This window comes from Sceloporus occidentalis, unplaced genomic scaffold (genome assembly GCF_023333645.1).
Source record: "Sceloporus occidentalis isolate IW3139 unplaced genomic scaffold, rSceOcc1.0.p SCAF_13, whole genome shotgun sequence".
NCBI classification, from domain to species: domain Eukaryota; kingdom Metazoa; phylum Chordata; class Lepidosauria; order Squamata; family Phrynosomatidae; genus Sceloporus; species Sceloporus occidentalis.
In genome coordinates this window covers 18,075,651-18,101,905 of record NW_028316993.1, presented here as the reverse complement: position 1 = coordinate 18,101,905, position 26,255 = coordinate 18,075,651, and the positions used below count along the sequence as shown (strand labels likewise).

The 26,255-nt window shown below is 41.5% G+C and overlaps 1 protein-coding gene across 6 annotated transcripts in view; it reads left to right on the top strand.

The window, feature by feature from the left end:
* LDLRAP1 (low density lipoprotein receptor adaptor protein 1) overlaps nucleotides 1-26,255 on the top strand; it is a 184,113-nt gene that overhangs the window by 45,242 nt on the left and 112,616 nt on the right. For all 6 annotated transcript variants that reach the window (XM_089478468.1, XM_089478467.1, XM_089478464.1 and 3 more), the window contains exons 4-6: nucleotides 7,912-8,026; nucleotides 13,992-14,064; nucleotides 20,597-20,674. In XM_089478468.1, the coding sequence (XP_089334594.1) occupies nucleotides 7,912-8,026; nucleotides 13,992-14,064; nucleotides 20,597-20,674 (266 nt within the window). The remainder of the gene's footprint in view (nucleotides 1-7,911; nucleotides 8,027-13,991; nucleotides 14,065-20,596; nucleotides 20,675-26,255) is intronic.

Genomic DNA, 26,255 nt, shown 5'->3' with positions numbered 1-26,255 from the left:
GGGTGCAGAGTTTGCACATTTCCCTCTAGATACTCAAGGTCAGCTGAAACATACCCCCAAGTGCACTTTTGCAGTTGATCAAGGCTGGGGCAAAAGTTGTTTCTGGAAGCCTATTCCTCTAGCCACTGTTTTGCACCCAGAAAGGAAGCAAGGGAAAAGAAACAGCCTCTAACCCCCACCCCCCCCAGACAACAGTATAAGCACTCTGAACATGATCTGAACAAGTCTCTGCTACTAGACTATATAGATATCACCCTAAGTGCTGTCTTTTTGAAGACAGAGATATTCTTCAGGTAGAAGTACTCCTAGCATGTAGGAAATAAATGAACCTGTGAAGCTTAATGCTGCACTGTCCCTGAGATGTGTGCTTGCTTCTTACAGGGAAACTTTAAAAATGAGATAATTTAGAAAAATAACCTGACTCTCTCAGAGCATGCTAACTAGGGAATAGCTAGCAGCTGTAGTCCAAAAAATAACTTTTCCAAAGCCCATGATTTTGCTACTTTATTCTATTAATACATAGCATTTGTGTAGCACTTCCAAGCATTCAGAGCACTTCTAGTTGTAATCCTTACAACAACCCTTTAAGATAAGTCCATATTATCATCTCCCCTATTACAGATGGGAGGGTCTGAAACTAGGAGAAAGAGATGTTTTCCAAAGGTACCCAAGCAAATTAATAACAGACCAAGATTCAAACTGGGGACCTCCTGATCTGTAGCTCAGACCCTTAGCCTCTGAAATTAATATGTACAAATTTCAGTTGTTCTAGATTTGGGTCAAGGTGAACCATTTATTTATTTATTGAAGTATTTCTTACCTGCCTTGTATCAGCAGATCCCAAGGCTCTGTAAACTTACTTCAAAACAAATCAGAAAATTGGAAACAATTAAAAACACTTTAGTAATTCAAACAAAACAAAACCCTGCAATCTGATAGAATGAAAGCCAAGCCAAGGCACTCAATAGGTCCCAAGTTGCAGATTGCTGCTGCCAAGAAAACCCTTGCCTGTGTTTCCAGATAGTATAGTGCTCCCATGAGTGGACCAAAGGAGATTACCTTCCCACCACTGGCCAAATTTAAATGACCAGGTACTTTACAGTCTGGAAATCTGTTGTCCATGATATCTGTAGATGTTCTTCCTGGAATAGGAGAGGTGTGTGAAGTGTTTCCACAGATGCAAACTGTTTTGATCTGGTTGTCCCTGAAGATAAATGTACTGTATTTTCTGGTGTATAAGACTACTTTTTAACCCAGGAAAATCTCAAAAGTCAGGGGTCGTCTTATATGCCGGATGTCATCTTATAGGGCAGGTGCTGAAACTTCCAAGCTGGACTGGAGAATCTGTGGTCACCGCATGTGGTGGTGGGGAGCTCAGAAATGGCTGCGGCTGCATTCCCACCATATGTGGCGACCGTATGAAAGCAGCAAGGGCGGTGCTGTACAAGTATGGTAGAAGAAAATCCACTCACCAGGATTCATATAAAGAAGTGACTTAATGCGGCCCTGATGACGAAGTGAGGTGGCGCCTCACTGGGAAGGTGTAAGTGAAGAGTGGAGCAAGCTGCAGGCGTCTGGGACGCCCGGGGTATGGAAAAAAGGGCCATGTTTGCGCTACCACTCTGATAGTCTTGGAGACATGGAGGGCTGGGCAGGCAGCGAGAGCTGACCAATCTAAGGCTTTGTATACAACAAGTTTTCCTGCATATCATAGAATCATAGAATCATAGAGTTGGAAGAGACCACTAGGGCCATCCAGTCCAACCCCCTGCCATGCAGGAAATCCAATTCAAAGCATCCCTGACAGATGGCCATCCAGCCTCTGTTTAAAGACCTCCAAGGAAGGAGACTCTATCACCCTCCAAGGGAGTGCATTCCACTCTCGAACAGCCCTTACTGTCAGGAAGTTCCTCCTAATGTTGAGGTGGAATCTCTTTTCCTGTAGCTTGCATCCATTGTTCCGGGTCCTGTTCTCTGGAGCAGAAGAAAACAAGCTTGTTCCCTCTTCAATATGACATCCTTTCAAATATTTAAACAGGGCTATCATATCACCTCTTAACCTTCTTTTCTCCAGGCTAAACATCCCCAGCTCCCTAAGTCGTTCCTCATAGGGCATGGTTTCCAGACCCTTCACCATTTTTGTCGCCCTCCTTTGGACACGCTCCAGTTTCTCAATGTCCTTTCTGAATTGTGGTGCCCAGAACTGGACACAATATTCTAGGTGGGGCCTGACCAGAGCAGAATACAGTGGCACTATTACTTCTCTTGATCTAGACACTATACTTCTATTGATGCAGCCTAAAATAGCATTGGCCTTTTTAGCTGCCGCATCACACTGTTCACTCATGTTCAACTTGTGGTCTACTTGGACTCCTAGATCCCTTTCACACGTAGTTTCATTCAGCCAGGTGTCACCCATCCTATATCTGTGCATTTTATTTTTCCGCCCTAAGTGCAATACCTTACATTTCTCTGTGTTGAATTTCATTTTGTTAGCTTTGGCCCAGCTTTCTAGTCTATTCAGGTCATTTTGAATCTTGATCCTGTCCTCTGGGGTATTAGCTATTCCTCCTAGCATTTCATAAGCATTTGAATTAAAATTACCATACTGAAATTAAATCTAATGTTTTTTAAATTTTTATTTGGTGTGCGTTGGAAGAGGGGTAATCTTATACGGCGAGTATATCCCAAACTCTATATTTTAACTGGAAAGGTTGGGGGTCGTCTTATACGCCCAGTCATCTTATATGCCGGAAAATACGGTACTAACAGGTCTGGGCCTTCTAACAATCTATTTTGTTGTATTTTTCCTGGTGAATCCAGAGCTGTTTCCTCACTTGGTCAGTAGAGGTGCTATGCTTCCAAGAGGGATGCTAGTATGTTCTTCAAATCATGGGAACTGAAGACCTCTCTGCTGCCTTTGTGGTGGTTCCATGATGCTTGTATTTGCTCTCTCTTGGACTTGGAGATTCATCCCCTCTGACGGCTTTTCTTCACACCTTTCCATCAGTTTCTCTTATCATTTGTAGCTGAGGATTGCAGAGCGTTGGGGACAGAGCTTCAAAATGCATCTGCCATCCCAAGATGAGCAGGAGCCAAACCTCTGAGATCAGATGAGGTCCTGTCTAAGTTGTCATGAAAGCTAAGTGTGCTCTTATACAGTACTGTGAAACCAGGAAGCGATAAATCCCTAAGGCAAAATGAAGCTTTCATTGCTTCCTCTTGAGAGAGGTGATTGGATCATTATCTTTGTCTGGCTGTAACTAAAAAGATTAAAAGAAAATTGGAGTTGTGCTGACAGTGTCAAGTTGTGCCATATTCACACATACCCACCCCACCAAGAAATGAATTGTGACTGAGTGCTTTCAAAGGAGGCTTTTAGGGTGCACTTACCCTGTTTCAGACATGGGTGTGTGTGTGTCCAGATGTCATTTTCTTCTACTTGTTTTCCTATCACTTATTATTTTCTTACCACCACCAGCACCACCACCACCACCACCAAAAAGATCCTTTAAAGAAAGAAAGAAGAAATTGTTGCACAATGTCTTTTGACTGTAGTGTTAGGAGCACTCTATCTTGAAAAAGCTTGAGTTATGTTATCCTATTACAAAAATTGGTCCTAATTCCAGGCAGAGCTTGAAAATTAATGGGCTATAGGAAACTACATTATCTGCAGTGTGCTCTTTTTGGAGTAACAAGGGCATGCAAATTGCGTGTTGAGTGTTTTTTGTTTTGTTTTTGTTTTTGCAAAAACCTACAACGTGATAGCTTTTTAGGGTAACAAGTAATGTTCCATTTTTATTTTTGTAAAATAAATAAAATAAAAAGCAACCAAGAAGCAATGTGTTAATACAGGTTGAGTCTCCTTTATCCGAAATGCTTGGGACCATAAGTGTTTTGGATTTTGGAGTTTTTCAGATTTTGGAATATTTCCATATACATGAGGTATCTTGGAGACATGAAATTCATTCCTGTTTTGTATATACCTTACACACACAGGCTAAAGTAATTTTATACACAATATTTTAATAGTTTTTGTGCACGAAACAAAGGTTGTATACATTGAACCATCAGAAAGCAAAGGTTTCACTCTCTCAGCCACCCATGTGGACAATTTTGGATTTTGGAATATTTCGGATAAGGGAGACCTATAATGCATCACTGACAGGATACTCTTAAATCACAGATCAATGATGAGTAATACCCAATCTGTAATTTGAACAATAACAACAATCTAAACTCATACTAGGGTTCTGTAGGATCTGGGCATTAATTTGGGACAGGACTCCCCCAAGACATTTTGCTACCTCAGATAAAGAATAAGATGGCAGTTCCTCCCATTGCATGCACAAAGGTTGACTGGACTGACTTGCCCTTCTTTGATATGATGATGGGATGACAACAGGCTTGCTTTGGGGTCACAGGGTAGGCTTTTTAGCATAAAGCCTTTTTTCTCCATCACCAGATGTCTCCCACTATCTGCTGTTGGAGACAACTGCTTCATTTTCCTTAACGGCAAGGCCAGCCATGATGGAGGACAATGATATGCTAAAGCACAGTTGGTTGAATGTGTTTCACACTCAGTCCTTTTGACATACCCATATGGCAGTTCCTCTTGCTCTTACACTGATTCAGAGTTTGATGTAACAGAATGGTGCGGTGGTTCTTTACAGTGATGGAGAGTTGGGATTGCCTGAGTTCAGAGCATTAACTTTCTCTTTCATTTCTCCCCCCACAAATGAAAAATAATAATTCTCCTTAGCAAGCAGAGATTTGGGGAAAGATGGATGGATATTTGTTTTTCTGCATTTCCCCAGTGTTGTAAAATCTTAGCTTGGAAATTGCACTCTTTCTGGCTTTCATACAATAAGCTAACTTCATGAATCTCTCTGTGTGTCATGCAACTGAAACTTTCATTTGCTTCTCATTTGTAAGGCGAAGTCTTGAAATTAAAGTGTGTGCAGTTTTGCACAAAGTACCAAGCCTCATAGTGGATGCGGCGTTCACCATTCTATCGGGTTTTGCTTTATTAGTTTCTAGCCCATATGATTGTAAAAAAATTGGATAGGAGATAAGAGGCCAACCACAGAAAATCTTAGAAACCATACCGGGAATGCTAAACTGGATTTCCAGTATTGAAGAAGGTGGGATAGATTGAGTCCTTTATCCGGAATTCCCAAATCAGAAATATTCCAAAAACCAAAGCATTTTTCATGGGCGACTGAGATAGTGGCACCTTTGTTTTCTGATGATTCAATGTTCATAAACTTTTTTTCATGCACAAAATTAGTTAAAAATATCGTATGAAATTGCCTTAAGGCTATGCGTATAAACGATATGAAATTCATATTTAGAGTTGGGTTCCATCTCCAAGATATCTCATTATATATGTATATGCAAATTATAGTTATTCCAAAATCCCAAACATTTCTGGTTGTAAGCATATTGGATAAGGGAGACTCAACCTTTATCTCTTAGCATCAGTGGGGAACCTCTGGCTCTCCAGATATTTGAACTACCACTCCTACAATCCCTTATCGTTGTCTATACTGCCTGAGGCTTCTGGGAAGTGAAGTCAGAAACAACAAGTCAGCAGGCCAAAGATTCACCACCCCAGTTCTTTCCCCGCATATATTTAACGGAAGAATATATTAAGCAGAATAGAGGAATCTAGGGGGATGTTCTTAGTCTGTAAAAATTCAACCAATGCAATGAGATATAAATTAGAAGATAAATAGTAAAAATACAGATAGACATTGAATCTGAGTCATGATTTTGTGAAATTATATATCCTCCTTCTCCACCCACCCACCCACCCACTAAACTGACTTCTAAACTCTGCAGATATATATCCCTGCAAAATAAAAAAGTTATTTTAAATGCATTTCCCAAATATGATAAAAATAAGTAATGCTATTCCTCCTGCATATGCTTCATTCCTATCATGAAAAGCCATCTCAATTCCAGAAGGTGGTCAGACTCTTAAAATAAACTCTGAGACACAAGAGAGAATTATGCAACCCTCCCCATATGTAGCCCTGAACTAAAACTCCCAGCATAACTCATTTACCTTTGGGCATCTGGGATTTGCAGTCTAACCATATCTAGAGGGCCTAGATATGAAGGGCAAAGCATCTTTTACTGTAAAAATTGTTAACACTTTCAAAGAACCTTGCAGGATTTAAAACATAAGACTGTCTACACAGTCTCATAATCAAGGCATAAAAGGACAAGTGTCTGGGGAGGGCAGAAGAAAGCATGCAGTCCTTGGGGTGCCTGGTCTTGAATCTCAGCACCAAAGCTAAGAAAACTGGGATGGGGGACCTTTCCTGTCTATAAGTCCCATACATACAAACTGCAATCTTTAAGAGCGTGCACCTCTTCAGCTCCACAGGCAGCAGCAAAAGAACTGTTGAAGCCAAGGGTGCTTTCTGCCACCCAGGAGAGAAACAAGTTCTGTGCAACTGACCCACAGAGCAACTGATGGATATGTCCAAGCATATCTTTCCCATGTACTGTTCTTCCTTTGAGGCAGGGGGTGTAATGCCCCAACTGTCCTTTTTTCCATTTGAGATTTTAATCTCATATTTATTAGTAAGACTCAAAGTTTAAGTCCTCACCATCAATCATCATCTAGCTGGTGGTGACACACAGTGTGCATCTACACTGTAGAAATAATGCAGTTTGAGACCACTGTAAGTGCTTTAGCGCCATCCTGTGGATTCCTGGGATTTTCAGTTTTACAAAACTACAGATCTCAGGATTGTGTAGGATGGAGCCGTGGCAGCTAAAGTGATGTCAAACTACATTATTTCTACAGTGTAGGTGCACCCACAGGACTGAGCATGATCTCTAGTTTGTGTCTATGGCAGTGCTTTAATCTGGTTACACAGAGGAATAGGTTAAACATTCAACTGGTACAGTACAAGTATTATATGTTCTGACCGCTTGGTTCTAACCAGGCATATTTGAACAGCTGTATTACCAACGAAAGTTTCCAAGCTATCTCTAAATGAGCCCCACAAAAAGTGCATTACAAAAGTCTAGTCTGGTTATTGTCAGCTACCGTTTGAGAACTTTCTAATAAAAAGTGAGCAAGAAATAATTTGAAGAAATAACTTTATCATACTGTTGTTGTTTTTTTCAGTATTAAACTACCAAAGCAGCTTTAAAAGAATATGCAGTCTTTTAAAAATTATTAGAGCAGGTATAAAACAGTGTGAATATGTTAACATGGACTGCGATTCATGCATTCTTGAACCCATGTTTGCTTGGTGGTGGTCCTGCCCTCTCCCTGTAAAGCAATATATTTAGAAAACACAGAACTTGGAAAAGTTATGTTTGGACTACAGCCTGCAGTGTGGCCACTGGCTGGGGATTCTGGGATTTGCAATCTAAAGAGTTAGTTTTTCTGAGCTCAAAGAAATTGTAGGAATAAATATGCAATGTAGCTACAGTGAGGCCTTGGTATCTGCTGGAGTTTGGTTTCAGGACCCCATGTGGATACCAAAATCCATGGGTATTCAAGTCCCATTCAATACAATGGTGTAGTAAAATGATGTCTCTTATATAAAACAGCAAAATCAGGGTTTGCCTTTTGGACTATATATAACATTTTCAAGCCGTGGATGATTGAATCTGTGGAGAAAGAATCCATTAACTGTATGTGTCTTCCCTAGTTTTGTACGGTACATCTAGAACATGTATTTGTTGGGAAAAGGGAGACCTAGGTACAAAGCAGAGGTTAGAGATGCCACTTGATTTAGTTGGCTGGGAGTTACCATCCAAAATAAGTAAATTTCCTCATTCCTGGTGCACATTGTGTGCAGTCTGATGATTTTCCCTTCCCTCTGTTTTTCTCTCTTTATGGTCTAGGTTCTTAATGTGTTCTTTCTTTGCCATTGTTCACAGGATATCCTACTGCACAGCAGACAAAGTGCATGACAAGGTGTTTGCCTATATTGCCCAGAGTCAGCACAACGAGAACCTGGAGTGCCATGCGTTCCTCTGCGGCAAAAAGAAAATGGTCAGTATTTTTAGGCAGGGGAGCCACCTGTCAGGGAAAGTGTCTGGAATGGAAGTTGATCAGGGTGTTCTGATACATCACAGGTGGGAATTCTGTGACCTTTCAGAGGTGGTTGGACTACAGCTCCAGCATTCCCCACCAATAGTTATGCTGACTAGGGCTCTGTGGAGTTGCAATCCAGCTACATCTGGATGCATAATTCCTATCCCTGCAGTACATGCAGCTGCTTGCATTGGGGTGGAAATGACTGGGGCAACTACCAAGAGTACAGTATGAATGGAGTAGAGCTTGGGAAAGTTGCAGTTCCCAGAATCTCCCAACCACTGTGTCCAGGTAGGGATGACATTACAGAATGTCCTTGCATATGAAGAAAAGGGTCCTGTCCATAAAAAGCTAGCAAGGAAGAAACAGAGGGCTACTCCAGCCTGTGGCCATCATGTGACAAGGCACATAAATTAAAAATTAGTAATTAAAAAGTTTTTAAAAATTAAATAAGCTACCATATTGAAACATCAGTACTTTAAAACAATATAAAATCATTGCAGACCCTAATAAGAACAATGAAAAATGCAGCACATGTAGACCTTTCTACATAGCCACCAAATGTTTGATCAAATTAAAAGAGGGTTTTTTTAAAAAAATCTACTGGTGGAAGGAGAATAGGAAGTCTGGACTTAAGCCACATAGAGCTTTATAGGTCATGACCTCACGTCAGCTACTAAATGATATTAAGTTAAAGCATTAAGCTTTATTTAAAAAACAAGATGCTAGACAAAATGCCAGATATCTGTCTGCTCAGAGGCTTAGTGGGGCAGCACAGAAGGTAGCTATTCATTGGCCCTTTGTCTGAATCCTAACACAGCAAACCATATTTAGCCATTAACTGTAGCCTAAACACCCTAAAGGTACCAGATCCATTCTGATCTTGGAAGCTAAGCAAGGTCAGCCCTAGTTAGTACTTGGATGGTACTAACGGCCAGTGAATACCTTATAGGAGCCCTGGTGGCACAGTGGTTAAATGCTGGTTTGTGTTCTGTAAATTCACAGGTGTAAGTAGCCCACAAAAATACTCAGTAACCCCAGCATATGTACGGCATATGTACGGCGATAATGTGAGGCTCACTAAGAGCCTGGATTTATATTCTTTCTTCCAATTTGCAAAGCTTTCTTGCTCAGTTAGCTTGAAACAAATCTGACTTCCCACAGTGGAGTGGCTACTTAGAAGCTTGGACAAAACTTGCAATCTTTTCCAATTTGACATGAAAGGAAAAGGCAGTTTCATTTAGAAGTCTGAACTGTTTACATCTCTTGTAGAAGAGCAAAACCCCCTTTTTGTACCGATGGGTAAAAAACAAGACAAAAAGCCTTTCTTTAAATACGGTAATTAAGTATGAAACTCCCCACAGCTGTTTACAATTTCAGCTGTCACATCCAAATCAAGTTTAATAGACCCAGATCTGGGTGTGCAATTGCCCAGGCGCTAAAAATATAGACTAATTGTATGCCAAAGGCTGGAAAACTAGACATATATTCAAGTTCTACATCTGCAGGATATTATATACCCTTCTCCCCATATTTTTCTAATGTTAGATTAACATTCACACATTTTTAGCCATAGGTGTAGAAGAGAGAGAGAAAAAGCTTTTCGAAGACATTTCAAAAGTGATGCTAAGGTCAGAAGTGCTGATAAAGAGAATTTTCTCTGGAAGAATATTTGTCCCTTCTTCTTCTATATGTCCTTTTGTTTTAGTTAATTGTACTGTATGCTGTTGGCAGCGATGTTATTTTGTGCAGTACCGTTTTCACTGATGGTGCATTAAGGATAAGAATAACAAGGTGGTGGGAGGGGAGCATTTTAGGACAGAATATAGAAATGAGATGTGACTGCTTAACTCATCCCCTGCCAACCAATTTCTTCTGCAGATCCTTCTCTCTCTGCATTGAAACTGCAGAAATAAAGCAGTTTGACACCACTTTAATTGGCATGGCTCAATGATAAGAAATTTGGAGTTTTGTGAGCTATTTACAGTAGCCTCCCCTGTCAGAAAGCTCCGGTGCCATAACAAACTACAAATCCTAGCATTATATTGCACTGAGCCATGGCAGTTTAAGTGGTGTTAAACTGCATTATTTCTGCAGTACAGATGCAGCCTCTGTCCCTGAAGATGTTTTTTTCTCCCCGCCCCCACCCAGCACTCGCAATTTGGTTGAAATGGGGAAATAAGGGACGTATGTCTGGCTGTGAGCCCAAGATGGAGAGGAGCTTGTATGCCATGGAGAATTGTGCAAAGGATTAAGTACCCCTCTTTCCTGCTGACTCTCTCCTGCAAAGTCTCTTCCCCTGTATTCTTGCAGCACCTGTCTGCTCATCTTTGAAGAAATTTGCATTGAGCCTGTTGGGTTTTGCCTGCTGCTGAAGTCACAGGAGGCTGTTTGGAGCGGAGAAAGGCTGTTTAGGACTTCTGATCTGATTTCCAGTTGCGTGCCATTTTGTTTCACATTTGAGTTGGAGTGTCTTAATGTAGCATCCTTCCACATTTCATTGTTGTTTGAGCTGATTGTTTGCTTGACAAATTACAATTGGCCTTCTACATATGCGGATTTTATTATTGACAGATTTGGTTAATATGTTCTCTCTAGAAATCTCTAGTCCCTCCAACACAACTCTGTGGTCATTGTAAGCCAGAGGTCATGCTGGAGCACCTGGAGTTTCCTAGAGAGAACACTTCTTTAGGCATTTGTAGGTCCTCCAGCACAATTCTGTGGTCAACTTCTGGCAAATGTTGACCATAGAATTGTGCTGGAGGACTTAGAGTTGTTGTCTCAGGTAAAAAAGGTAGTGTTTTTGTTATTTGCGGTTTTTCTATTTTCACTGGGGTCCTGCACTCCTAACCCCAGTAAATGCCGAGAGCCCACTGTATTTGAGACTTTAAGGGGGTGGGGAAGAAGAGGCAGGTCATAAATTTTATCCTGAAGTTAGACTTCTGGGGCTTATTTTTGTGTTGTGTGTACCTGTGAGAGCCAGTGTGGTGTAGTGGTTTGGATGTTGGACTACAGGAGTGATGGAGAACCTTTTAGAAGCCAAGTGCCCAAACTGCAACCCAAAACTCATTTATTGCAAAGCGCCATGTCCCTCTGGCTTTCTAGTAACAAACCCTGGCAAACTCTGTGCTGGGGCAATGGCACATGTGCCTACAGAGAGGGCTCTGAGTGCCGCCTCTGGCACACGTGCCATAGGTTCGCCATCACTGGACTACAGCTTCAGAGACCAGGGTTCGATTCCCAGCTCATCCATGAAACCTACTGAGTGACCTTAGGTAAGTCACACTCTCTCAGCCTCAGGGGAAGGCAATGGCAAACTGCCTCTCATAAAAACTTGGCAAAGAATCCCCTATGGTAGGTTTGCCTTAGGGTCACCATAAGTCAAAAATAGCTTGAAGGCACACAACAGCAACAAACTTGTAAGAGCTTAGGGAAATGTGCCACTTGGAGTCCATCTCCCAAATTCCCCCACCAGGGTGTCCAGTAGTTTTGCTGGCTAGAGGATTCTGAAATATGTAGTACAAAAAGGAGTAAAAATTTCCAAGCATAGGAGCTAATTAGCAGTAGGTAACCTTAGGATCAGATCTTTCCTTCTAGAGTATGTATGGGCAACCAGTGGCCTGCAGAGCAGCCATATACCTCCCTGCTTTTCTCTGCTGGTTGTGCATTTGGGTAACAGATCACCACTTATCTCGTCTTGATATTAGTGGAACAGTGAAGAAACAGTGGCCTCTATTACTAGTCACTTCTAGTTGTTGTTGTTTATTTTAACACTCTGTTTATAGTTATAGTGATTTTCTTCAGCACATTGCGAAACTAGTTCCCTGTATTAAGATTACTAGGATATGTTGGGAGCTTTAAGCCTTAACCCCCTTTAGATATGGATGGGGAGTGTGTGATGTTATTTAATTGAAACTTTGCCATTGGCTGTGCTAGCTAGAGCTAATGGGAGTTGCGGTCCAACAACATTCAAACAGCTGTGCATATTCTCCATGTTGGTTGTACACCTTGGTGTTTCTCTGGTACTGTTAGCAGAAAGGAAACAGTGATCTGAACTCCCCACACCTCTCTACCTCTGTGCATGAGTTCATGTGCATTCCCCATTCCTCCTAGTGTTGCCATGGAAGATAAGACAACCTAGTGAGGTTCACTGAACGCTGATTTGAGATGTTTCAATGTTAGTCTCTTGCCACAAAACAATGTGACACGTGACATATTTGAGGTAACCAATTTTGGCTCTACATGCATTCCAAATGTGTACATTATGATATATACACTTTTCAAATGTAAACTTTCTTTCCCCATCAGTGCAAGGATTTTGGAGCCCAGTTTGTGTCTGCTCTACAAATAGTTTGCAAAGTGCAAACTGAGATGGAACCCATCAAACCCACATCTCATATATTTCTAATTCATTGGCTTCCAGAAAGCCATGGGCCAAGAGGATTGAGGGGAAGGGGGAAAGAATTGTAGACTATGATAAAAGGCAGTCAGCCCACTGTCATGTAGAAAGAGGGCACTGGGCCGATCACTCCACAAATTTGTAACAACATAAAAAGTTGAACTCTGGCCTCTTGTCAATGGAAGCTGTGGACTTTCATGTTAGTGGGGCAGTGGATTTGCTTTCAGTTTTAGTATGAAGATTCAAGATGGTCTCCATGGTCTCCCAAATTGAATTCAGCACCCTAAACAGCTTCTTGAAATTTCAGGGTGGAGCCTGGAGCAGAATCACTTCCCATGGAGATGGAAGTCAGCCTCTGGCCTTGCTCTTAAGAGTTTGTACAGCACCATGGGGCTAGTGGAACACTATAGTTAAGAAAGAAGAGCTGCAGCACTGGTGGTTTATAGTTTTAATTACATTGATTTAATATGTGGGCCACTTAAATTTTAAAATGCATAAGCTTGTGTTTAAAGAGGCATGGCAGGAATAAGGAATGTATTATGGAAGCAAACACAGCCCCTAGCTTTGATTCTACGTGCCATAGGTAATGTGGATTAATTTTATTCAGTTCATTTTAGTTGATTAAATTATGAAATAGCCTGATTAGACCTAAAAACAAAATGTATTTTTTTTTTGGGAGGGAGGGGGACTTGTTTCGTTTGTTTCGTTTTTCAGAACATGAGATGAATAAATCATATTCACAATTCATATAGCAGTAGCTATATGCTTTGTATGTGCTGTTTGTATCACTTTTAGCATTCAAAAAGAAAGGTTCAAAAGTAACACTACAGGCCTTCGGTTTTGCACTATTCTTTTTGAATCACCCTATAAATCAATGTATACAAATTCTCTCTGTGTCATTATATATGTGTGTCTGTTTGCTTGTTCAGTTGACTGTCGACTGTCCACTCTCCCTTCCTAATGAAATCCCATCTTTACAGATTGAATATAAGCTCCCTGACTGAATGTGTGAATTTATCCAGGGAGTGGTAGTGAAGCTGCCTCTCTCTGTATCATTGTTGCTGGCATCAATCAAGCATAAGAACATAAAAACATAAAAACCTGAAAACATTTACAACAATCAATCAGTTGCCCCCGTGATTGATTGTTGTAAATGTTTTCAAGTTTTTATGTTTTTATGTTCTTATGCTTTTATTCTTTTAATTGTGGTTTTAATGGTGCAGTAACTAATGCTGCTATATTGTAATTGTAATTTTAACCTTGTTGTAATCCCGCTTCGATCCATTGGGAGAGGCGGGAAGATAGAAATAAAAATTATTATTATTATTATTATTATTATTATTATTTAATCTTGAATGGAGAGGGACTTCAAGAGCTGTAGAATGAGGGAAAATATCCTAGTTTAACATCTCTCAGCTGAACAGAACCTTCAGATGATTTAAATCTACCCAAGGAACTGTCTATTCAACACACTATTATCATCACAGTTGTATCTTCTTCTCTCTTTATTTCCCTCTTTTGCAGGCTCAAGCCGTCACCCTCACAGTTGCTCAGGCATTCAAAGTGGCATTTGAATTTTGGCAGGCCTCCAAGGAAGGTGAGTGTATGGATTCATCTCCACCTCTCGCTGACATCTCAGCTGATCCAGATAAATGTGAGGCATATTTGGCCTGTTGTTCTTGTTCTTGTTGTTGCTGTTGCTTGACTTTCTCCCTGGAAGGAAAAATATTGCATTTATGCATTTGTTTCTTTTAATGGAAAACACAGTGAATGAAATTCCAATTGCTTGGCTCATCTCACTGTGGGCTGCTCCTAATTCAGACAGCCGGCTGCAGAGAAGCTTAGAGATTGAATGCCCTGCAACTCCTCCAACCTGCACACCTGCCCGCTTATCCCCTTTACAGCGTTCGCTCACGTTTAATGCGTCGGATTGCTTTTTGTTATCTGGTCTCGGTTTTATTGTCTGGTGTCAGGGAATGCTTCCAAAATGGACGGCCTTCCATGGCATTCATCCTTTTGTGTTCAGCAATTTATAGTAGAATTTTTCCTCATATTGTCCACACTTTTCTAGTAGGAGCTGCAATGACACGAGCCATATATGGGTGGTTGTGGAGGTCTTAATGTCAGGGAAGCTGATACAGTGAGGCCAGGACACAGGTGGATTTCATCTATACAGTATAGAGCAATGGGAGAAGGGATTTGCCAGGTACCAAAAGGAAAGCAAAGTAGATGCCAAGTGAACCTATCTGGAGAAGGTGTTCCATAGCTAGGGTGCTACCACTGAGAAGGACCTGTCCCTCTTAGCCATCTGCTTCACCTCACCTAGCAGTAGCACTCTTAGGAGGTTCTCAAGTCAATATTTTAATATACAGGCAGTGAATCTTGATGCTCATGGTCCTTTGAGTTCCTTGCTTCTAAAGCAGGAATGGATAAAGTGCCACCCTAGGGCCATTTGTAGCCCCTTTGCCCCTCTCCATCCCTCCTGACTCTCAAACTGCCCTTTTCTTTTCTTTTTTAGAATCATTTTTATTAAACATAAACAAGAAAAAACAACAACAGCAACACAAAAACAAGTTTTATATAGACAAATCTAAAACTACATACACGCTACAAACAAAACAAAACATACCAATACAAAACATAACAAATCTAACAGCTAAACATATACCCTAATGGTTTTCTCCCCTTTCCCAAATTGTGGTTATAAACCCCCCCCCCCCAATGTTCTATACTTCCCCTAAATAATTTATATATCTTTTGCTTCTGTTATATTTAAAAAAATCTTAACGTAATTCATTTTACAAAACCTAAAATCGATATGTATCCCCGATGTGATTGTACATTTCCCAGTCTTTCTTAAAATTTATCAAGCATTTGTCTCTGATCAAACTTTTCAATTTCTCAATTTTAGCAAGTTCTACTATCTCAGCCAATCCTCTCCTTTTGGAATAGCAGGCTGTCCTTTTTGGATCAAAAAGAATGAGGACATTACTCTCCTGAAAGCCTCCAGGAGCTGCAATACACCTTTTAAAAAAGTTACAGGGAGCCCCTGTTTTATCGCTTTGTAGTGCAGTCCATGATGAGGTACCACAGCTACGTTTGGCGCCAGGATCACCTCCTTCGAATCTGTAGGCAGCAACTTGTGAGCTGGAGAAACACCTCTCCCCTTCCAGAATAACTGAAGAGAACACTGTAGACAAAGGTCTCTCAGATGAGGCTTTTATTCTTAGAAGAAGTTCCAATATGTACAGAGCTATCTACAAACATCTACGCAGTCCACCATTTATCTAACAGAGAAAGCCACAAAGTCAACTGATTCTAACGAATTCCACGGCCAACTGTCAAGGGAATGTTCAAATTCCCCCCAGCCAGCGCTTGATTGGTGAATGGCCAGCCTGTTGCTATTAAATCCCACATTGTACATTTTACTATGGACTCTATAGCCCAACAATCTGCACTGTTTGTTCCTTTTTGGGGCAGTCCAGGATGCTCCATGGAGCATTTCAGGGCAAAAAACTGCCGCCTGATTGCTGCAGTTGCCCACCCCTGCCCTAATCCATGCAAGACTTTAAAAGTCAAAGTAGCATTTTGGATTGTGTTAGGAAATGACTGGGAGCCAGTGAATTTGGCATAGCACAAAACTAATGCAATCCCTTTGGCAGCAGGCTGCCTGCTTCTGCTCAAGGGAATCATATTGATAGCACAAGAAATGGTTTTGTTTTGTTTTATTTTTAAAAATCAGGAAGCAGAGAGAAAGAGAAAGTGATCAATTATTGTAGTGGAGAGATGTGAGCAGTGAGGTATCTAAGGGATCAGCCCATGCTTTTTAACAAGTTCATAAATGATCTGGAATTAAGAGTGAATAGAGAGTTGCCCTTGTTTATTGATGACTTCACATTCTTTAGGGCAGTGAAAACAAACAAAAAAAATGATTGCAAAGTACTCTAAAACAATATCTACCAGCTGGGCAGTCAAATGGCAAGGGAGATTCAATGTAAAGACATAAAAAGATGCCTTTAGGACCAAAAATTTCACATATCCATTGATTAATCTGAGCATGTAGCACCTGACCAAGAAATAGAACTTGTAGCTGTGGTGGATAGTTGGATGAAAACGTCAACCTAGTGAATGGCTGCCTTTTTCCCCCAAGTCAGCTCCATTGACTCAAGTCAACTTCATCTGCCTTCAAGTTGACTCCAACTTATGGTAACCCTATAATAGGGTTTTCCTGTCAAGATTTAATTGTATGAGATTTGGCATTGGCTACATCCGCACTGCACTAATAATCCAGTTTGACAACACTTTAACTGCCATGGCCCAGTGCAACAGAATTCTGGGAATTGTAGTTTTGTGAGATATTTAGCCTTCTCTGACAGAGAGCTGACAGAGAGCTTTGGTGCCATGACAAGCTACAATTCCCAGCATTCTATAGCATAGAGCCATGGCAATGCGGATGCAGCCTCAGTCACCAAGGTCACCAGTGATTTCCATGGCTGAGCTAGAATTTGAACCCTGATCTCCCAGAATCCTAGTCTAGCACTCAAAACCACTACACCAGATTGGCTCTCTAGCCTTTACTGAGGTATATAAAATTATGCATGGTGTGGAAGAAGTGGCAAGAGACAAACTTTTCTCCTTCTCTCATGATACTTAGAGCCATCCTCTGACATTGAATTGTGGGAGTCTGAGGACAAATTAAAGATTTTTTTTAATACTCTATGCTTCATTGAAGAGGTGATGATGGCTGCCAACTTGGATGGCTTGGAAGAGCATTAGACCAATTAATGGAGTCAAGATGACTGTATATCCACTCCAGTACCAGAGGCAGCATATCGCTGTACATCAGTTGCTGGGGAGCATAAGAGGAACATGTCCTGCTTTTTGGTTTCCCATAGGGAACTGGGGTGGGATGCAGGGACTGCTGTCTGAACAATTTAGATAGGGCTTTGGTCTGATCCAGCAAGGCTCTTCTTATATTCTGATGTTCATTGTGTAAACTGCATTATAATGAATCAGCTCATTGATCTATCAGCCAAGTGTTATCTTAGCACAACGGTGGGAACAGAGTGGCCTCTAGATAGAATTGCATTTGGAACTGCAAGTTGCATTATTTCTTGCTGTTAGTTTTACTAGCTAGGGCAGATGATCAAGTTGTAGTTCATCAACTTCTGAAGAGCTGTGCAGTGTCCACCCCTGCCTTATCATATGACAGCAAATGACAGAATCTTAGAGCCAGAAGGGACAACAAGAGTCATCTTGTCCAGTCCCTTATTCCAGACCATCACCACCACCACCCTCACATAAGGCAAATTGATTGTATGCCATGAGGATGCACTCCATCCACCATATTAGGGCTCGCTGACCATGTGACCTCAAGAACTTGTGTGGTAGCTCATGTATGGCACGGGCACACTGTATTTCTAACATTCGTAGAATCTCTTTTCTTGGAATTTGAATCCATTGGTTCATATTCTATTCTCTGGAGCAGCAGAAAACAAACTTGCTCCATCAGCTACATGACGTCCCTTCAGATATGCAAAAGGGTCTTGTAGTACCTTGCATCTGAAGTAGCCCAAGTCCCCAGAAGCTTATGCCACAACTTCTTCTGCACAAGATCCCTTTGCATACTGATATACCAGACTAACATGACTAGGGAACTGGAGAAATAATCCCGTTTAAGACCGCTTTAACTGCCCTGGCTCAGTGCTAGGGAATCCTTCAGAACTGTAGTTTATTGTGGCCCCAGAGCAATCTGGCAGAGAAGGCTAAATGTCCAACAAAACTACAGTTTCCAGAATTCCCTAGCATTGAGCTGGGGCAGTTAAAGCAATCTCAAACTGGATTATTCCTGCAGTGTGTTTTGGACCTAGATATCTGAATTCTATTCCCTTCAGACATATATCATGTCACCTCTCAGTCTTCTGTTCTACAGGCCAGCTCTCTAAATTGTTTCTTATAAAGCTTGGTTTCTGGACCTCAGATCATCTTGGTCATCCTTCTCTGAACACGTTACATTACTAGGCCCCTTTTTTGGTTTTGCAACCTGAGATCCTTTCAAGTGGAGGTGTGCAGAGTTGAACCTGGGACCTTCTACATGCAAAGCAGATGCTTGACTCTGGAGCTATTGCTAGTAAGAGCCTTGAAGCAATATGTTTCAATGACAGAGTGTCGCTCTGTCTTCTCCTCCAGACCTTCTATCCGACAGAAGTGTGTGGGTGTCTGCCTGGCAACCACCCACACTCTTTAGATGGTGTGGCAGGTTGCTAGGCAACTACCCAACTGCTTTCTGCCATCCCCATCCATCATCTCACACACACTTGGGCACACTCTTCCTCACACGCATTGAGAAAATGTTTTAGGGCCAGGTCTTTGGGTCCTGCCCAACTGCATGATGCCAATGGGAGGGCATGTTGACAGCAAAGGACCATCTGTCCTTTTGTCTGAGAGGACCATATTACTGGAACTGCAAGCAGATTGGCAATATTCCAGACAGACCCCAGGTTTGATTGGGTGGTCTTGGGGTCATGCCAGCCTCAGGAAACTTGTCTTTCTGCTGGGCATATTCAGTAGTTGGCAGTAGTGAAAAGTTGACATGAAAGAGAGATTTGTCTGGAAACCCTTTCCACCACTGTGCTGCCCATCCTACATCTCCATTTCCCAGCAGAGCTTGAAAAACAACAGCAGCAACACGTTTTAGAAGCACATCTCCCAGAATTCCTGGCTGGCTATGGGATTCTGGGGCCTGTAATTCAAAAAGTAACATTTCTAAGATCTGCATATCTTACAAACTTTAAAGTTTGCGATTAGTACTTCATTCACCATATGGTCTCCATGTAGGATTGGAATACATTTAGGGTTTTCCATAGAATTGGAAGAATCAGTATGGCATAGTGGTTTGAGCATTGGAGTATGACTCTGGAGATAAGAGTTCAAATCCTGCCTCGGCCACAGAAACCCACTGGGTGACCTTGGACAAGTCACACTCTTTTGGCCTCAGAGGATGCAATGGCAAACCACCTCTCAAGAAACCTGCCAAGAAAACCCTGTGATAGGTTTGCCTTAGGGTTGCCATAAGTCAGAAAAAATGTAATGGCACACAACAACATCACCACCAATAACAACAAGAGGACTGGGAGAGACCCCAAGGGCTATCCAGTCCAACATCTGTTTAAAACCTTCCAAAGGGGGAAACTCCATCACTCTCTGCGGCAGCATATTCCCCTGTCAAACAGTTCTTACTGTCAAGAAGTTCTTCCTAATGTTTAGGTGGAATCTCTTTTCCTGTAATTTGAATCCATTACTCCATGTCCTGGAGCAGCAGAAAACAAGCTTGTTCCATCTTCAATATGACACCCTTTCAAATATTTAAACGTGGCTATCATGTCACCTCTTAACCGTCTCTTCCCCACACTACACATACCCAGTTTCCTAAGCCTCTACTCATAGGGCATGGTTTCCAGACAGTTCACCACTTTGGTTAACAGCAATGTTGTCCCCGTCTTTTAAAAAAAAATGTTACACTCAGCATCCACACTGGTTTAACACCACTTTAACTGCCATCACTCAGTGCTATGGAAATCTGAGAATTGTAGCTTTGTCAGATCTTTAGCCTTCTCTGTTAAAATGCTCTGGTGCCGCAATAAACTACAAATTCCAGAATTCCATAACATTGAGCCATGCCAGTTAAAGTGGTGACAAACTGGATTATTTCTGCAGTATGGATTCAGCCAACGTGACTGCCATTTTAATTTCCCACAGTGCCTCCAGTGTCACTTGGGACATTGTGAGAAATTGAAATGGTGGTCCCAAGTGTAAGAGAGGAGGTCAGTATTAAAGTTCTACAGTGCCTTAAAGTGATGCTGTGACAGGTGGACAGTTTTGACTGGCAAATAAATAGGACATTGTCAGATGGGGAGGGGGACTTGTGGCACTAAAGACTAATCTGGCCTCCAGATGGTCCCAGTTTTCCCCATTATATGGGATCACGCTGGAGGACATCCTGCCCAACACCCATTTGTATAATATGAGGTATCCTTGTGGCTTGTTTATTAAAATGATCAGTTTGACATCTGTCACAGGGGAAAAAATTGAAAAAGATCTTTGGTCTGTTTTTGTCTTTCTTATTGTAGAGAAGGAGAAGCGGGAGAAGGCCATCTTGGAAGGAGAGAGCACAAGCAGCCCAAGTTTGGATATCTCAGCCAAGGGATGTAAGTGACCAAGGAAACCTTTTAATGAAAAGGGAAACCTGGTGGAAATATGCAATCTTGACCTGCATCGAGAGATGGAAGGGAAGCGTTTAGAAAATCCAAGTTACAAAGCAGACTCATTCTGATTTGTATGCCTCTTCAAATCTATTGCAAATTGAATTTGGGAGCCTTTTCAGAATCTACACTCTTGTCAGATGTTTGACAGAGTGGTTCTGGGGCTGATTTTCTTCTGTTTCTTTTACAGACAATAGCTGCTGTGGGTTGAAGGTGCAGCTTCTGCCATTCAAAGATGGCACTGTATATATATCTCCCTGAAAGAACAGGGTGGATGATGTGTTGTCATTCACAGGCAGACTGTCTGGGAGAGTAAAGATGACAGCTATCCTTTTTCCCTATATGGTATCCCTATTCCATCTAGCAGAAGCGTCTAAAATTATTGATTTCTTTGTTTTCCTTCTACCATCCCTTTTCATTTTGTGTCATTTCCTTTCAGACTGTAAGCCTGAGAATGAACTTTCAGAGCCTCATCTGGCTAAGTAGGGTTGAAAATCCCTTTTAAAAAAAATCAATAAATCTGGCCCAGTATTATCTAGTGGGAACACAGAGGAGGGTCTTTTTGGTGGCTGTTCCCAGGCTGTGAATTTCCTAACCAGAAAGGCTAGACTGATACACTCCTTGCTATTGTTTCATAGTCTGGAAAGGACATTTCTGTTTCATTGAAGGCTGACTGCTCAGGGAAAAGGGCTTTTCATGTGTTGTATTGTTTTTATTTGTTGTTCTGTTTTAATAGTTTGTTTTAAGCCACTTTTAACTTGATTGACAATTTAATTATATTTTTAATTTTTGTACAGTGTAAATTTCTTAGCTGTGTCTGTCTTTCAGCCACCATGAGTCCCAGACTGGGAAAATATAAATATCATTATCGTCATCATCATCTGTTTCAGCTGGCAACAGTTGTCCAATATTTCAAGACCAGGGGTCTGTCTCAGCCCATCATTTTAATCAGTGGTTCTTCCAGATCTTGAAGAAGGAGCCCCCACTGAGAGCTTAGCCCTTCTTGTTAAGATCTATGTAGATGCCTGGGAGTATACCTGTGGTCTTTGGCATGAGAATGCATATGGACAGCCACGGAGCTAAGGACCTGTCCCAGTTTTTAAATTAGATACATCCAAATCAGCACATGAAGAATAAACTAGTGTGAAGAATAAACAAGTTGGTGGAACGGGGCCTGCAGTTTGGCTCAGCCATGGTACAAATGCTGAAAATAAATGAGGCCACAATTAATTATTGGTGGGATCATGGCAACCTGCATCTGAGCATATGGAGGGCTATCCTAGGGGTCTGACATCAAGTTTTGAAAATTGGCCACCAGAGTTGTCCACTCCAGATTTACAAGCACAAAGCATCCCCAACTGAGGTCCTAGTTTCCTTTCTCAACCTGGTGCCATCTAGATTTGTTGGAATACAACTCCCATTTTTTCCCAGTGGTCATGGAAGGTGGAAATGTAATCACATCCAGACTACACCAGTGTAAGGATGACCTTTCTCGCTTTCATGATATTGTGGTGACATCTGGAGAAACAGAAGGCACTTTCATCCTCTTTTTAAAGCTGAAACAAGTGTACTGCAACAAAACTATGCTTATAGGATTCTACTCTCTGCACCTCTTCCATTTTCCCCACCATTCCATGGTGCTAGCACACACTCACCCTTCACTGATCTGTGTCCACCCTCCAAACCCAGCACTTCACTTTTTGTTTTGAAATGTTTTCGATAGAGCTACACACTTTGGGGTTCTCTCAAACCTACCCTGAATGTAGTCCTAACCTCTTTTCCTCTGTCATGATTGGTGAACACTGAATATCATTTGAATACTGAAAAATGATGTTCTGAGCGTTTATCAAGAGATACCTTTTCTAAAGCTTGGGGACATAAGCAGTTTTCCTTCAGGAAACTATATATTGGTGTGAAAATTTGCGGAAGAGAACGTTGGTTATATCTTCAAGTTTGCCAGGCAAGCTGCTACTGCTATGAAGCTGCTAACATGGCCAGAGGGCACTGAATCCTTTCTTTCCTTCCTGGAGAAGCTGTGATTCGGGTGCGCATCATATATAATGATGTCATTGACCTCTGATTGAAATCCATCAAGGACGTAACTGTCCTCTTGACCCCTGTGGCTCCTTCATCATGAAACCTGTGTGCCTGTTATTCCTCAGGGGGAAGACAGAAAGCGTGGGGAGGCAACTTTCTACACTTCTCCAAGCAGCTTTCTGAAAATGGCTCTCAGGGAACCATTTAAACTCTTAACAGTCTGGATCGTGCAGCTTGCAAAATGGGGTCATGCCTTCTGAGTATTGTTTTTAAGCTATATCCTCTGTGCAATTGTCTCATGGCAAAGGCTATCTCCAAAAGCTTGCATGGCACAAATAGTGTTAAATGAATGGGGGATGGAGATGGAGTAAAGATGGACTGCCTGTCGTCTTCTCATCCGGGGCCATCTGAGATGCTGCAAAGTGGCACAGAGGAAGTCATCCATAAACAGGGCTCCTGTTCAAGCAGACTGCGTCATATTGATCCACTGGGATATCTGATAGGGAAGAAATCCTCTTTAACCGCCTCTCTATTCTAAAATGTTTCTGTGGATAGCACAGATAATAAGTCAGCGAAATGGCTGGCATTACAGGCCCAGATAATGTTCTCTGACCACAGCCTTCAGAATCCTTAAATCTGACCTTTATGTTGGGTGAATTTATACAAGAATTCAAGAGTCTGAAATTTCAGGACAATTCATAGAATAAATATTGGTATTTTTCGAAGGTACTGCGAAATAAGGAGCTGTACTGTACTCTGTACTCTTTGCATACAAAAGGATTCCAGGTTCAGCCCCAGCATGTCTGGGAAGGACTGGAGGGAAAAAACTCTGCTTGAAGTTTTGCAGTGCTAGTATCAGCCATTGTAGATCAGACATAGGCATCTAGTGGCCTGTGGGTTGCATTTGGCCCCCAGCCCAAATTTGAAGCTCCGGTAGCCTCTCCTGATCCCCCCCTCATATTTTTCGTTTAAAAAGAGAGAGAAATCACATTTCTGATCCTCCTTTAAAACAAAGCAGTTTGTCTTTGCAAGCTTTTGGAGATAGCCTTTGCCATGAGACAATTTCACAAGTCCCCCCCCCCCCTTGCAGTTTCCATGAAACCCGAAGTGGGTTCTTGGCCACTTCCAGATTCTGTTTGAGGGATGGAGTTGTGGAGAGAATTTGGTCCCTAGATTCACTAAACATGCCCATCCCCATTGTAGGCATCTAGAAAGGCCGAGATACAAGGAAGCATTCCAGGTTCGTGCATTTCAAAATGTAAAAAACTTCATCTCAAAGGGCGGGGTGAGGGAATGTCCTTAGCAAAATGTTGGAGTGTTATCTTTTACACACAAAAGGCCTCAGGTACCAGGTCTGCCCTGCTTAAAGTTGGAAAGACCTTGCCACTCCTTGTGAAGATCAGGAGATCTGCTCCCAGACAGTATAGACAAATATTGAGCTACCTGGACCAGTGCAGGCAGCGTCCTGTGGTCTTAACTGAAAGGCAATACTAATAATAATAATAATAATAATAATAATAATAATAATAATAATAATAATTTTATTTGTATACCGCCCTTCCAATGAAACTTGTGATTACATCTTTAATATTTTTCTTTAGATTCCATATTACAGCAGTATACCTTAATCAAAGAAATCTAAACCAAGACTGCCCCTTAATTCTCAGTTCGATTCACTGCTCCATCAATCCACATATTCGTTGTTAAACGCTTTAATTGATCACTCTACCAATTAAACCTATTATGGCCTCAGCACTGTTGGAGAGTTAATGTGGTGTAGTGATTAGAGAATCAGTGTAAAAGTGAGACTCTGCTCTGTCATCCTGTCAGAACCTAGCCTACTTCACTGGATTGTTGTAAGGATAATATGTATGGGGAAGAAAGATTAGACTGCTCTGAGCTCTTTGGAGAAAAGGCAAGATTAAAAACATGGTAAATTATTAAATACAGTATATATGAATAAGACCCACATAAAGGCACTTACTTCCAAATGAACATGAATAGGATTATGTGTGGATAGCAACACTAAGGTCCAAAACACACTGCAGAAATAATCCAATTTGAGATGGCTTTAATTGCCTTGGCTCAGTGCTAGGGAATCCTGTGAATTGTAGTTTATTGTGGCACCAGAGCTCCAAGGCTAAATGTCTCACAAAGCTACAGTTCCCAGGATTCCGTAGCATTCAGCCAGGACAGTTAAAGTGGTCTAAAACTGGATTATTGCTGCAGTGTGTTCTGGACCTAGGTTGTGTGTATGAGTCTACACACACACACACACACACACACACGGAGATATATACACACATATACTGTTATTGTTCTGTCTTTTTATCAAAATGAAAAAAAAAACATGTTTGAATAGACAAAAGACTCATCTGGTCTAGTGTTTTGTTCACACAGTAGCCAGCCAGTTGCCTTCCCAAGTATGACCTAAGTGCCGCAACACCCTCCTACTTGCATCCCCCAAAACCGGTAGAGTCATACCACATCCTATCATGAGTACACCCATCATGAGGAGAAACCACTAATGGTTCTGTCCTACATGAATTTGTCCAGTCCCCTTTCAGAACTCTTCGTTGGGAGCCATCAGTTTGACAACCAGCATTACAGCTTTTGTTAGTGAGCTCCACATGTTTTCAACTATGTGCTGGGTAAAGAAGATCTTCCTTCCTTTAAACTGCCCTGGCTCTCTTGCCACTCTGCTCCTGTGAATAAGCCCAGATTTTAGCATTATGAATGAGGGAGAAAACCTTCTCCCTATCTACTTTCTCCAGACCATGCTTAATTTTGTACACGGCTGTCATGTCTCCCTTTACCTGCCTTCTAAGCTAAACAGCCCAAACACAGTCACCTTTCCTCACAGGGGAGTTACACCAGCTCTCTTTTCACAGCTGTGCACAGCATACAAATTGGAGAAAAAGGAAACGCAAAACCGAGATATAATTCATATAAAAATATTTACTGTGCTTTTCTAATGCATATGCATTACTTAGAGTGGCTAACAATGATTTAAAGCCACAGTATCACACAAAACTAATATCATATGAAACACAGGAAAGGTAAGCACAGCAGATCAGATGCAACTTTCAGATAAAACATAAAGAGGCATTAGTGAGTCCAGGCTACTCCCATTCATTTTAGCAAGACATGCTCAGTGAAGTCCTGATGGATCATGCCCTTGATGGGTTGTTCCTGCATGTCTCTTGCTGTGCTGCCTTTCATGGCATCTGAAATTTGCTAGCCAGCATAATTCCCACACCTTGAGTCATGTGGGACCTTCCAAATAATACATCAATGTGTTGCAGACGTGTCCCCAGAAGCTCTCAGGTTCCTTGTGTCGTGGAGGATTTCTGCAATTCAAATTTATGCATATTCAGGAAAAACAAAGAAAAGTAGACTGAGACTTGCATGCAAAGACATGTTTCCCCAGAAGGAACAGTCAGAATTTTTTATTCCTCTGCAAAGTTTCACCATCTTCAACCAAAGCAGT